The sequence below is a fragment of the Cyphomyrmex costatus genome, unplaced genomic scaffold (assembly GCF_001594065.2).
Source record: "Cyphomyrmex costatus isolate MS0001 unplaced genomic scaffold, Ccosl1.0 scaffold196, whole genome shotgun sequence".
In the NCBI taxonomy this organism is placed as follows: Eukaryota; Metazoa; Arthropoda; class Insecta; order Hymenoptera; family Formicidae; genus Cyphomyrmex; species Cyphomyrmex costatus.
In genome coordinates this window covers 96,014-110,171 of record NW_017275998.1, presented here as the reverse complement: position 1 = coordinate 110,171, position 14,158 = coordinate 96,014, and the positions used below count along the sequence as shown (strand labels likewise).

General features: G+C 31.7%; 1 protein-coding gene across 2 annotated transcripts; it reads right to left on the bottom strand.

The window, feature by feature from the left end:
* Nucleotides 1–156: 156 nt before the first annotated feature.
* Nucleotides 157–10,776, bottom strand: Mfe2 (peroxisomal multifunctional enzyme type 2). 2 transcript variants are annotated; one of them, XM_018538672.1, is made up of 16 exons: nt 10,581–10,776; nt 8,913–9,050; nt 8,270–8,422; nt 7,903–8,175; nt 7,433–7,549; nt 7,090–7,220; nt 6,965–7,027; nt 6,816–6,876; nt 6,573–6,733; nt 6,382–6,505; nt 5,987–6,162; nt 5,522–5,698; nt 1,277–1,394; nt 979–1,170; nt 529–626; nt 157–457 (listed from the first exon to the last, which is right to left on the bottom strand). In XM_018538672.1, the coding sequence occupies exons 1-16, from the start codon at nt 10,633–10,635 to the stop codon at nt 338–340; spliced, it is 2,157 nt and encodes a 718-aa protein (XP_018394174.1). In that variant the 5' UTR covers nt 10,636–10,776; the 3' UTR covers nt 157–337. The 2 variants fall into 2 exon arrangements, with proteins under 2 accessions (XP_018394174.1, XP_018394175.1); XM_018538673.1 differs by lacking the exons at nt 5,522–5,698; nt 5,987–6,162; nt 6,382–6,505; ... (7 more) ...; nt 8,913–9,050; nt 10,581–10,776 and adding an exon at nt 3,549–3,611.
* Nucleotides 10,777–14,158: the final 3,382 nt, after the last annotated feature.

The window sequence follows — 14,158 nt, the reverse complement described above, 5'->3', positions numbered from 1 at the left end:
CTTACATTTCTTTTTATTCTAGCGAGTAGAATACATGCTTATTTTACATAACTATACATTTTTGCAAATTGTGAGCAATATCCTTCAATTGATAACTTTATTATAAATGTATTACAATACAGGTTTATATAATCATAAAATCAAGATTTTCCCCAGACTATATAACAAATTCTGTATAAAAGTTTCTAACGGAACAAACAATAACAATATATATAAGAATATCCCCAGCCTATACAAATACTTTCATTGAAGTTTATGTAAAAAATTTGTAATTTAATGCATTCTTTAATCATGCAAGTTATGTTACTTACAAAACTACGAGAACAAAATTAAAAAATCACAACTTTGCTTTGTTAGTTTCCATAAGACTCTTTAACTTTTGCGTAAGCATAATATTTCCGGTTATTTTTAATTTCCCACGCATAAATGCCAATTGTGGACTTAATTTTCCCAATGCCTGCAACAATCATGACATTGTTTAGAAAAAAAAAATTAACTCTCGTTTTTACACTAAGTTGAGTAACTTACAATTTGGACCATATCTTTATCTTCTACAGTAAGTGTTGCGTCAGCTTTTCCAGATTTAGGTTTTCCCTTATGTACCTCACCATTCTTCAAATCGAGAGCTATTAAGAAAAGTAAATATTGCTTATATACGATGTATACACACAAATAACATTTTTTATTTATTACATTTTTTATTTATTAAACTTTCAAAAAACTTTGGAACACAACCATAACACACACACAAATGGTTGATACAAAAGACTTCTTTAAGATAATTTGAGCATTCTTGCCACTCTCACTGGTGATTTCAAAATGACACTTCAGAAAGTTTAAAATACGTTACATTTATGTTGAATGAAGAATTTTTTTTAATTGATATTAAAAATTTCCATTTTTAACACAATAGAGCACATGTAGCCTAAATATTACCATTTTTTAGATACACTATCAAAATTTTCTGAAGCTACTTACTCCATTCAGATGTTTGTTTCCCACCAACGGTAATATTGTAAAGGAAGATCGCATTAACTTTCTTAGCTTGCTCCTGATTCTGTTTCACTTGTTCACTGATAGCTGCAAATATAGCATCACTGTCCAGATTTGCAGAACATGGATTTGCTCGTGGTATTCCCATTTTTACCTCCAACAGGTCAATGTAAGCACCTAGAAAATAAAATTATCTGTTCTAATCTCGCTACTTTTAAAAATAAAGAAATTTATCGAAATAATAAATAAAATTATATTTTACATGCAAAGTTCTGTATCTAACCTGTAATAACTGGTACTCCAGTCTCGTGGATAGATGTTTGGAAATGTATCCTGTTACCGTTGCGCCACATATCAGTACATAGAGTCTGACCTGGTATAACTGGTTTTGCAAATCTTACCTAAAATATTTTATATTATATTAAACGAGGATATATTAATAACATTAAGTTTGGAGAGAAGAAACGTCTAAAATGCTCCTCGCAAATAAAGGGTGCGGTCCACTTGGCGCTACAAATGCTTCGAAGCTTTTAACCAATCGGAAGAAATATTTTATTAACTGGCCAATCAAAAAATGCTTTGAAGTATCACGTGGACCGTAATCAAGATTGCGTAAATAGATACTATAGAGATATTCTCTGATTACAAAGTCTATAGTTCACTAAAATCAATTAATCACAGATAATACGGAGATTGCCAAGATAAATTTAAAAAAAAAATATATATATATATGTATATAACATGGACAGTATGTACTATGTGGTCAAGATAGAAAAATATTGCAGATTGCATGAATTTATCAAATTTCATTGCAAAGCATAAAGAAAAAACGGTCTAAATCGAGCGGTAATAAGATTTTTTTATATAATAAGTTTCTAGTTTATAATGTTAATAAGAAACAACATAAAAATAAAAAATATATAAAGTATATAAAAATAATAATAATATCGAACGTTTCGGAATGTTTCACAGATCCTTCTTCAGCGATTCATATAGATGTTACAATGTCATAGAGATAAACGCATAATCTTACGGTCGAAGCGATATGGTGTGGTACAATTTGTTTAAAGAAATTGATTCTTCTATTTTTGTGTGAATGTGTCTAAAGTGAGAAATTTATTGTCGTCAATATAATATAAAAGTAGTTACGAGGTAAGATAAAGATTATACATGAGAAATTAAACACACGGAATGTTGACGATGTGATCTCACAAAGACAAAATAAATATGATAAAAAAACTATTTGTAGTACTTAATATATTCAAAGTATCATATTCTGTTATTTCATTTTTTAACAAATCAGTCTTCACAATTAGCTACAGAATTTTAAATACATTAAGTTCCTTTATTAAAGTACATAAAGGCGAACTTAACAAATTTCAAAGCCAGAATGTCGTTTATCAAATTAATTGTCAAGATTGTATTGCGTCTTATGTGGGACAAACAAAAAGACAACTCAAGACTCGTATAAATGAATATAGAAATAATATAAAGAGTTCCTCCAGATTTCTCCGTCATCTCTAACCATAGATTAAATTTTGATTGGGAAGGAGCCTTAATTTTATAGATATTTAAAACGAATTACCATAAAAGAATTATCTCAGAGATGTTACACATTAAAAAGCAAAACAAAGGCATCAATTCTCAAAAAGACACGGATAGTCTGACTCTTACAGTTATCTATTGTAAAAAGTATCAAACAAATAAATAAATATCGTTCCGATACAGTAAGAGTCTGTCTATCAACATTGTAATATGCGCTTAATAGAATCAGACGAATACGTAATGATGCTCCTGTTTTCATACATTTTAATGTAAATAAGAAATTCAATTTAATCACTAAATAAATAATTAATTAACGTAATACAAAAATTGACAATAATAGATAATAATTGACAATTTACATTTAAACAATTCATCCTTATCTTACCTCTTGACTACTTTTATATTATATTGATGACAATGAATTTCTCACTTTAGACATAATTTCCACATTCACACAAAAACAAGATAATCAATTTCTTCAAACAAATTGTACCACACCATGTCGCTTCAACCGTAAGATTATGCGTTTATCTCTATGGCATTGTAACATCTATGAGAATCGCTAAAGAAAGACCTGTGAGTTCCGAAACGTTCGATATTGTTATTATTTTTATATTTTATATTGTTACGATGTTTCTTATTAACACTGTAAATTAGAAATTTATTATATAAAAAAATCTTATTATCGCTCGATTTAAACCGTTTTTTCTTTATACTTTGCATTGCAAAAAATGAGTGAAATTTAATTAAATTTCATTGCATTTATTGAATAGTAAATTATATAAACTATTAAATTGATTAATTATTTTACAATAGATTACTATAGTAAGATAAAATTTAATAGGTATATAGCTATATATGTAAGATTTTCTTCTATGTACCGTATTATTTCTCTTATTTATTATTGTTTTTCGTCATATTGGTTTATTACATTTTGAAAACACATATGTATATTTAATTTTTATGATGAAAAACACTTAATATATTATTTGAATTTAACGCTGACTTACGTTGATGCAAAATTAAAAACGTTTCTCGATTAATAAATGTTTATCACTGAACGCTGCTACATCATATTCTACTGCATTTACTGCAGTTTATATGCTATTTATAACTACATCGTTTTAGCACTGACCATGAGTGTGCATATTGTATATATTAGTATGATAAGTAATGCACAAAAGTTCATGAGGTTTTTACAACAAGACTTATCAAATGTTTCTGTGTTAATTTTGTTTTCACACGTATAAGTATATGGAAATATATTATAGGGGAGAGTGGTCTAAATCGGATCGATTTACAGTTTTTGTTTTCTATAAGACATAAATAAAGTTCGATCATAAAACCAATGGTGCCGTTCGAAAGATCATTTATGTAATTTCCTTCATTTTTACTTCAGACCATTTTGATGTATCTCTTACCTGTGTCGAACTACAATGGAAAATGTAAAAATGCATTTCCCGGTTCGATTTGGAACCATGATTCCAAATCGAACCTCTCCTATTTTTATGAACTTTTAGATAGAATTTTTAAATATTTTAATTAATTTTTATTAGTATATTGAGTAAAAACAAGTAATTTAAGACTCAAAGATAAAAAGTTTATATTATTAGAATTAAAATCAATAAAAAATTCCATCAATCTGAATCTGATGATATATGATATTTTATTGATTTAATGTCCCTCTTAGAACAGATTTGGTCGGTCGATCACCAGTACTACAACCAGATTGTGGCGAATCTTCTGTTTTCGATGAGCTGGCTTACTGTTTTTAGTGTTTTTTGTATAGATCTGATTTGGACACCCAAAGAGAGGTCCGATTTAGACACAGGTTCTTTCAAATTATTGGAACAAATTTTACAATAAACCGCAATAAATCACAAAACTCTTGATATTTTTGGATTCTACACTCTTTAATTAACTTAAATCAATTACCGTTAAAATTTTTAACATCTTTTAAATAATGATTTACAAGGATTTTCTGTTTTAAAAAAAATTTTTGCATGATAGCCAAAAATATATATTTGCGTCTATTCTATGAACGTTATGATAGAGTACTGCCAAACTGCTGTCACATGTTCGGTGTCTTATAAAGACTTTACGTTATAAATAGCATGCAAATCTGTTTAACCGTATTTATTTAAATTAAAAAGGTCCGATTTGGAACATGGTCCGATTTAGGACATTCTCCCCTATATATATACACACAGGGTAGGGCAATAACTTTGTCCATCTTGAATATTTCTACTATTTTTAGAGATATAAAAATATTTTAATTACAAAAGTTGTACGGTATCAAGAGGACCATATATATAATATATGCTGGCTATATTTTTCGAAGCGCCTCCACTTAAAAAAATTATAACTAGCACATATTATGGTCCTCTTGATGCTATATATACAACTTTTGTAATTACAATATTTTCAAATTTTAAAAATAGCAGAGATATTTAAGGTGGATGAAGTTATTGCCTGTATAGATAATGAAAACTTTGTTTTAGTTTAATATTTTTAAAACGAGAATATAAATTGAGTGAGCGAGCGAGCGAGCGAGAGAGAGAGCGAGCGAGAGCGAGGGGGAGAGAGGGGGAGGGGGGAGAGAGAGAGAGAGAGAGAGAGATTTGTAATAATACTTACTCCCCCCTACCTATTAAAAAAATATAACTTTTTCATACGTATATACAAAGATGATTTATTTTAAGTACTGTTAATCTCAGTATTGTATAAAACAGCAAAAATATATCTTTTTCATATTGCAGACTCTATTAATGTAAAGAATATTAATGTATATTTTATATTTTCAAAATTCTCGACATTAAAGTATCAATGTTCTGATACGTACATGTTGTCATATTGTAATAGATAAATCTTTTTCATTTTATTGGATTATTAAGTTAGTTATATAATAATTTGAATTTCAAATTATTATGAGTAAGAAATTCATCTTGAAACTTTATATCAAATTCTTATTTAATAATTATACCTTAATGGATTTGAATAAATGTGGGTCGCCAGCAGCATAAGTCTGAAGAACATGACGGGCAGAAAATCCCAAAGAGCATAATCCATGCAATATCGGTTTTTTGAATCCTCCCATCATAGCAATATTAGGATCAATATGCAAAGGATTTAAATCTCCACTCAATCTATACAAAGCAGCCTGTAAAAATGATACAAAAACGTACGTATAATTGTATGTATAATTTAACGTATTCAAAATATAAAATTGAATACATGACACTCGAATATTTTCGTTACATTTGGAAAAAAACTAAAAAAAAAACTATTCTATTTTAAAATTAAACATGATAATAAAATTAATTTTCAAGCTAGCATTCCAGTTTTGAAATTTATCAATGTTATTTATTTCTGTAAATGTATTTTCAAAAGGTAAATTCTAGTTTTTAATACAAGAATATATCTAATAAGTATATTCTTTTTTTTTTACCTGATCATCACTAGTCTTTTGTATAACTGTTACATCTGGTTTTCGAGTGGGAGGATCCACGGTCGGAATGACAAACGTCGATGTTCGTTTTCCTTTAAAACCACCTGAACCGACAATAAATGTAGAAATCTGTCCACTTGATAATTTTTCGCCGGTTGCTACATCATAAGTATCATCTAAAGAAACAAAATGTAACATATGTATAGCATTTACGTAGACTAAACCTATGTATTATTGCAAATATCTCTTTTTTTTCACAATTATTACACATCCAAATTATATTAGTAGTGAGATTAGTAATTAATGCTGTATTCATATTACAATACTCGTTAAATAAGTACATTAATTATGTATATTGTGACAATCCAATTGTGTTTTATATAAAATTTGCATACGTTGAACTAAGACAACAGTGCCTTTTCCCTTATCTAAGACGTCCTGAACTTTAAAGCGCGTCTCCACTGTGGCTTCTGTAGGTAATTGTTTATGAATTTCTAGATATTGCTCGCCATGAAGTATCTGCAAATATCAAATAAATTTAAGATCAAATAAATTGATACAATTTAAAAAAAAATCTTAGTCATACCTGTGTTGGATCAAGTGTAAATGGAACAGCATCTTGCACGATAGAAGAACTCATGCAGCCCATAGGTCCATACAAAACGAAAAAAGTAGGTAAAACGGCAAACTCATCAGCATTCTCATATAAATAACGAATATCATTTGGTTCTTGGACAGTAGCACCAACTAAAGTATAAAACCCGATAAATTTACATTGAATTATGTAAGTTAATGTGAATCTATTATATATTCAGTCTGCTTAACATACCTCCGAGTGCGTACAATATAATGTCACGGAAATTATAATCATTCTTTAAGATATGGTCTACCTATGAATAATGGAAATGATAAAAATAAATTCGACAATCTACAAAGAAGATTTACGGATACATAATTTCGAAGATAACGGATACTTACTTCATTTGAAGAAGCACCACTTTTCATTCTCTCGAGAACGCCAAATAATTCTCCTGTTGCTTCCTAAACAAAGATTGTACGATAAGAAATGTCAAGTTCAATGTATTCGGTATAATCTCTCTTACCTGAATCGAATTGAGTCGCTTCGCCGATGTCATGTCTGTTACTTTCGACCAATTTTCTTGTACGGTTTCTGGTGTAATGTCAGCCGATAAATTTTGTCGTAAGGCACAACCCGAAGAGCGAATTATATGACCTATAAATTCAAACGAGTTATCTTTTATATCCATTTTTACAATATTTCTATACTTATCTTAATAAAAGGAATGAACAAAATTTATTAGAATATAAGATAAGTAACTACTTATGTTAAACAAGAAGAAATGAAGAAAAAATGATTATTCGTTAAAAGTTGTACCTTTTTTTACAAATATTAACAGTTATGAGACTAGTATCTTTGATACTCACATTTGCCAGCCCAGCCTAATGCCGCTTCAATTATCGAACCATTTTCTGTACAATCTTCGTGGCACAGCCAAAAGACAACGGGTGCTATCAATTCAGGCTTCAATTGCTCAAACAAATCTGCAAAATATCAATTAATTTTTCAATTTGATCAGAGGGCTAATTCTATATATTAAAACAAGGATAATTAGTAAATTCGCTCTTTTGTAATTTTCACCTTGTTTTAAGATACAGAATCGACCTACAATTCTAACTTTTTTTTAACTTCTTTTATTAAATACAAAATGTAATAAAATATTTTTTAACGAGTAATTTTACTTATCAATGTCTTATCAAGATTAATAATTAATGTATTACAATTAATAAAACTAAAGAGAGACATCAAATTTCATATTTTAATTAATAAAACTTAAGGTTTAAAATTTCATAGCCTTATGGGGATTGTTACAAAATAGATGTTACTGACAACTCACCTGGTGGAATAATATCTTCCGTTAAACGGGAGCCAGCTGTGGGCGCTATAACGTTGGTAAAAATGTTTTTCTTTAAGCCTTCAATGGCTAATGTATTAGCTAATCCTACAAGACCAAGTTTTGCTGAACTGTAATTAGATTGACCAAAGTTTCCATATATCCCGCTATTGCTCGATGTAAAAATTACTCGACCGTAATTCTGCTTAATAAAGTACGGCCATGCTGCTTGCGTCGTTTTCATTGCACCTTTCAAATGTACGTTATGTATAATGTCTGAAAAAATTGTATAGATTTATACAAAGCGTTCTGTAAATTATGGTACCGAATAAGAAAATTATTAATATTGTATTTTATTTCATATATGTACCCCACTGATCTTCCTTCATTTTTACAAACGATGTATCTCGCAGAATACCAGCGTTATTAACAACTACATCAATGCGGCCAAATGAATCAATTGCAGTTTTAATGATTTTTGCACCGTCTAACACAGAATCGTAATTCGCGACAGCTTTGCCACCTAAAAGATTATTACCATGTGCTTATCATTTAATTACCCTTAACGTGTAATATAGAATTAAACGTAAATCTTAAATATATGCGCAGAAGATTAAAAAAACTTAAGATGAGAAAAAAACATGTATTTGTTTTAAAAAAACAAAGATCTTAAATTTTGTATTACATATTTTATGTAATTGAGATATGTTTAATATTAAAACAATTTTTTTATACATAGAATAATGCATGTTTAACTATATAATTTAATTACCAGGGGGTCAATCATGTAACTTTTTTCCTAGAACAGAAACATGAAAAATAAAAATTATTTGTATGTATGTGCGCGCGCGCACACACACACACACACACACATGCATACAGCACACATGCATTTTCATCTTTAACATTTCTGCATAAAGAAAAAGTTATATCATGATTAATGCCCAGATCAGAGACATTGTATTAATGAGCAAAAAATATGATAAAGAATATATCAATACTAAAATATTAACCATTTCGTCGAATTTCTTCGACCACAGCATCTGCACTCTTGGTGCTGCTTCCATCTCCATGTCTGCTGCCTCCCAAATCATTTACAACTACACTGGCACCCCTGGATGCAAATAGCAATGCGTAGGTACGTCCCAATCCTAGAAATTATTTGCACATATATTCCATATATAAAAATATTATCTTCACAATGATAACGGCTGATACATATTCAAGTAAATGCGAATTACTTTCAATCATATTAAAAATGTAATAAATAAAAAAAATGTAAAATATAGGGTATATAAGAGTCAAAGAATAATAAAATAAAAAATATGTCTATTTTAAAAAATTAATAATACTATTAAATAATAATAAAATATTATTGACATTATTACAGGAGCCTACTACAGTTTCGGCTTTATATTAAGCCCTCTTCAGATATAAAAATATTATTACACAAAAAATTATAACTATATAATCGATGATTTTAAAAAAAAACAGATGGATGTTAAGACAGAGACACGGAAATTGCTCGTTATATGATTGATTGACCAAATGCGAAAATTTCTCATTGTTCTCAAAATCCAAAAAGTTGAAAAAATCATGTCAATAATAAAATGTTCATCAATAGTTAGATATTTAAATTATGATTTGAAATCAAAGAAAGTAAAAGAATAATATCACAGTAAGTGTGCATAACGTCTGAAGTATAAAATTGAAGTAAATTAACAAGTACATAATATTGAAACAGGTAAAAGGTAAAATTATCAAAATCACTGCTGATGATTAAAGACATCTAACTGTTATGACGAACAAAACTAATAATGAATGTTATTATTCTTTGACTTATATGCCCTGTATTTATATACTTTTGTATTTGGAATATTAAGAGTTCTGTACTATCTCATCTATTTAAAAAAAAATGTATTACAAATTTAAATATTTATTGATTTTTTGTAAATAACATTCTCGTAAAAATAAAACTTTATTCCTATTACGTTAACAAAAATTATGTTAAATCCTTCTGGTTTATAGTTGCGACAAACAGTATCTATTAATTACAAATTATATATTTGATAAAAACAGTTTTCCTCACCAATTTTGTTCAAACATCGTAATATTATGCATTTTAGTACTTACGACAAATATGAAAAAAAAAAATTGTCACTCTCAAGCAGATAAAAAGTTATAAAGCGTATTAAAACATGACATGTAGGGTTAACAAATCTGTCACATCGACGAGGTGCAATGACATGTACTGTGTACGAGGAGAAGGGAGGACAAAGTTTAAAGAAGTTCCTCCTCTCCTCTCCCTCCTGTCTATTACATTAATAACTTTTAATTAAAGAGAACAGGAAGAAATTAGATATTAAAATGCATGATCATAAAAAGAATATGTATGAGTTTATCATTGGCAGCAACTTGTTACCTGTTTGAGAGTGATGATTTTTTACTTCATATTCGTCTTTTACGCATATACCAAAAAATAGAGACTATCACGTATTATAAAGCTTGAGTCAAATCTTTGAGAAAAAATTGTCTTCTTCAGTATCTAGATTATATTATCGTAAAGAGTATAATCAGATAAGATTTGATTCTACTTTTTACATAATGCTAATTGAAAAGGTGTGATAAAAAAGTATGGAAATGAAATGTTTTTAAATAAGGATAAAGAAACACATATTTACCTGCACCTGCTCCCGTTACCACAACCACTCGATCATCGAAGCGCAGCTCCTTCATTTTTTTTTTTTTTTACGAAGAATACTCACTGTAAAATGCTAAAAATGATTTGTAAACCGCACACGTAACACCCGCAGTTCAACTTTCACGCTTCCGACCGTCTCTGTATAAAGCAGAAAACACCAATGATGAAGCAGAATTAAATAACACGCGTTTAAAGTCCACCTTATATCTCTGATTCATACACATTCATACACATTCGTGGTAGTGAGAAACGAGAATTCTTCAAAGTATGCAACAGATAGTAGAATAACAAATAGTAGGGATTTAGCCAATTAGACGCGAGCAACAAAAAGCTTTGTTCGAATATCAATACAACATGATGGAAAACGGGGTTTTATTAATTTATTTTATTTTTTACAATAATGGTAATTTCATTATAAATAAATTTTATAGAAAAATGATATTTCACCATATGTCGCTCTCGTTTGATTGGTTGAAACTCGAAATTTGTCCATCCCCATCCTACAATTGGGCGCATTCAGCAGAAAAGAGCGCTACGAGAGCGCTCGCTGTTATTGGTGTATTCTTCTAGATCATCCAATCAGAATTTTAAATTCGGAAGAATATACCAATAACAGCGAGCGCTCTCGTAGCGCTCTTTTCTGCTGAATGCGCCCATTTGTACTCACGATGGTTGCGTTCAGTAGACTCAACAGTTTTGCAACCGTTCTATGGCCGGTATTCATAGTCGGTTCTTATTTCAAGACTGCCTTAAGTATGTCTTAAAATGCTAAAGCGGCCCGCTGATTGGTTCCTAACTCTTCAAAACTGAACTTAAGACGGTCTTGAATATAAGAACTGACTAATGAATACCGACTTATGATTTATCTCGCTGATTGGATTTGATTTTTAAATCTGAAGGATTTACAGTTCTATCTAAGCGAAGAATCATAAAACAAGTTGTAAAACTGTTGAGTGTGACTAATGCTTATAAAGGTGCGTTTTCGTACTGACTCTTAATGCTAATTTTAAGCGTTAAAACAGATCACATGATCAAGATTAATGCTTTTCATATTCATCAGTTTTTATCATGTTTTGACACTAACGGTAGGTTCAAACCTTGATAGAAAAACAGACAGCAACGGAAAAGCAACAGCCAGTCAGAACTCCAGCTGATAGTAAACAGTACTATCACCGCGAGCTTTGATTGACTGCTGCTTTCCTGTTGAGATTAGAACCCAACTTAATGCGTCGTTTTTATCTCAAACATGCGGACAACTGCGTTTTTCTATTGATTGTTTTATTTCCGCGTTATTCTATTGGCTAACTTCCTTTTTTACCTATCTAATCCAATTGATTTATCGTTTATAATATAAGCATAATATAATATATAAGACTTTGCACATAAATTTTGAAATGGGTGCTACAGATTGACTGTAACAAAACAAGTTTGTGATCGATTTGCGATTAATGTAGAACCAGTTTAAGACATTACTTAAGTCGATTTTATAAAGACAGATTACGAATACCGGCCTAAATTCGTCAGTTTACACGACACTCGTTTCTGCCGACGGAGTCGGGATTGCGATTAAAAGTTTTCATTAAATGGGTTTCGGAATGCATCGTTTATTTACCGCCATCTACCAGATGTTTTCGAGCTCATAAATAAGGCTGCTTTCACATTCAGCGTAACTTGCGTGACCGTAAACCAATCAAATCGTATCAAATTAAATCAGCTACTACGCCTTATTATAATCGAGACAATTTGATTGGCTGACGCAAGTTGCATAAACGCTGCATGTGGAAGCAGCCTAAAATCCATGAAAGCCTACAGTGGACCTTGCTGAGTTTCGGAACGCGCTGCAATCACGTATCTTTATAATAAAGCACATGAATCAGATATCTCACGATGATTGTAAAATTAGACATCCAGAACTGTCCAGAACTGCAATGAAATATTATAATGAAAATTTTGCAGAAGCGTACAAACTCATTAAATCACATGGATAGTCCGTTATCAAAATCTTAAATGCACACGCGAGTGTACCGCTTCTGTAATCTCTTTTTACTATGCCACGATGCACATGACCTCTTTCCTATCTTCCTCTCCCCTTCTTATTCAATTCCTCCCTCCCCCTCTCTCACTCACTTTCTCTCTCTCTCTCTCTTTCTGACGTTTCACACTTCACACTTTACTTCCACAGTTCCACGTTATCTTATTCCTGTTATTCGGGGGATTTCCGTTCTCCGAACAACGCGATATGATGGCGATACAGTTACCCATTTACCTAGACATTAACTAGACAGTCCTTTTGTCTATTGACGAACGATAGAATTGTGGTTTCTCCAGGTTTCTGTTGAAACGATGATAAGAGACAGAACCAGGAATTTACACCGAATCTTTATTACTTGGTTGCGACTTTATCTATACCATTACGCTGTCCAGCAGCTACATTTTCTACGCCCATGTATGACCCCGATGTTAGTTTCATCGTAATAGATGGTTACGAGGTGGGAGAGGAAGAACCTCGGATATAGGGTGAGATGCTTGAAATTATCACCTTGATTACGCCAATATTATCTATCGAGAAAAATGGGTCGTGCAAAAGTCGCCTCGAGGGCCGGATACATTACGGTATCAACGTTTCATTTTATATCCTAGGTATAGCTACTCCAAAACGACGTTTGCATGATACAGAAGTATCAAGCGACATAAAGGTGATGATCAAGAAAACGAGCTTTACTTGAGAATAAAATATAAATATGCTTCACTATAGGTACTTAATCCTCGATTTATTTTGGCCATTCCGTACGCTTGAAATGTCTAGAAAAATTGATTTATGCAAATCGTACAGTTCCACCTGAAAAAAAAAACTCCATCCAGAGAGCAAAGCGAGTTACACCGCGATTACAGGATATGGACGCACGGAAACGATGGAACTTTTGTTACGTTCGATCCGTTCCTCTCGGACATTGAAATATCGACGTGAATCAGGCTGGCAATTTCGAACGCCTTACCCCGTATATTGGTCGGTTCATCGGCGTGAACGTCGGTGGGCCGCGATTTCGAGGAAGCTTAAAAGTTTCTCATTGACATCGGATACGGATGAGTCATCACTACCCTTGGCGTTTAAAACACGTATAGGAGATACGTACGGCGGCATATACCATAACTGAAATTTACGCACGATATACGCTCATCGGTATATCGAATTTAAACGCGTAAATCCTTTCCGTTATTCGATATGTAAATATGATTCAGGATGTACAGTCAGGCCGTCCCGCAGTCATCCACATTTGACGCCAAGTACGAGCGGCGCGGATACGTGACGAGCTTAAAAGATTCTCGGTGCAATTCGTTCGAATTTTGCACAGTTGCTCGATGATAACGCCAACACGAGCAACGGGCAGCGACGCTGAGCGATGCGATCCACCCGTTCGTGCGCCGTTGCGTTCGTTTGCGTCGAGCAGCGCCAAGCGCACCGAGCGGCACCGAGTGCGAACTGAAGTCGCGAACACGGCCGAAAGTGGCAGCGGCGAGGGGCGAGGGAGACGAACGGAGCCGGGGGCGCGCGGGGCA

Coding starts and splice junctions, on each gene's coding strand:
- Mfe2 (XM_018538672.1), bottom strand. CDS start 10,635: ATGAAGGAGCTGCGCTTCGATGATCGAGTGGTTGTGGTAACGGGAGCA. Junction 9,051..10,580: donor GGTAACGGGAGCAGGTGCAG/GTAAATATGTGT, acceptor AATAATTTCTAG/GATTGGGACGTACCTACGCA. Junction 458..528: donor ATAAAGATATGGTCCAAATT/GTAAGTTACTCA, acceptor TGATTGTTGCAG/GCATTGGGAAAATTAAGTCC.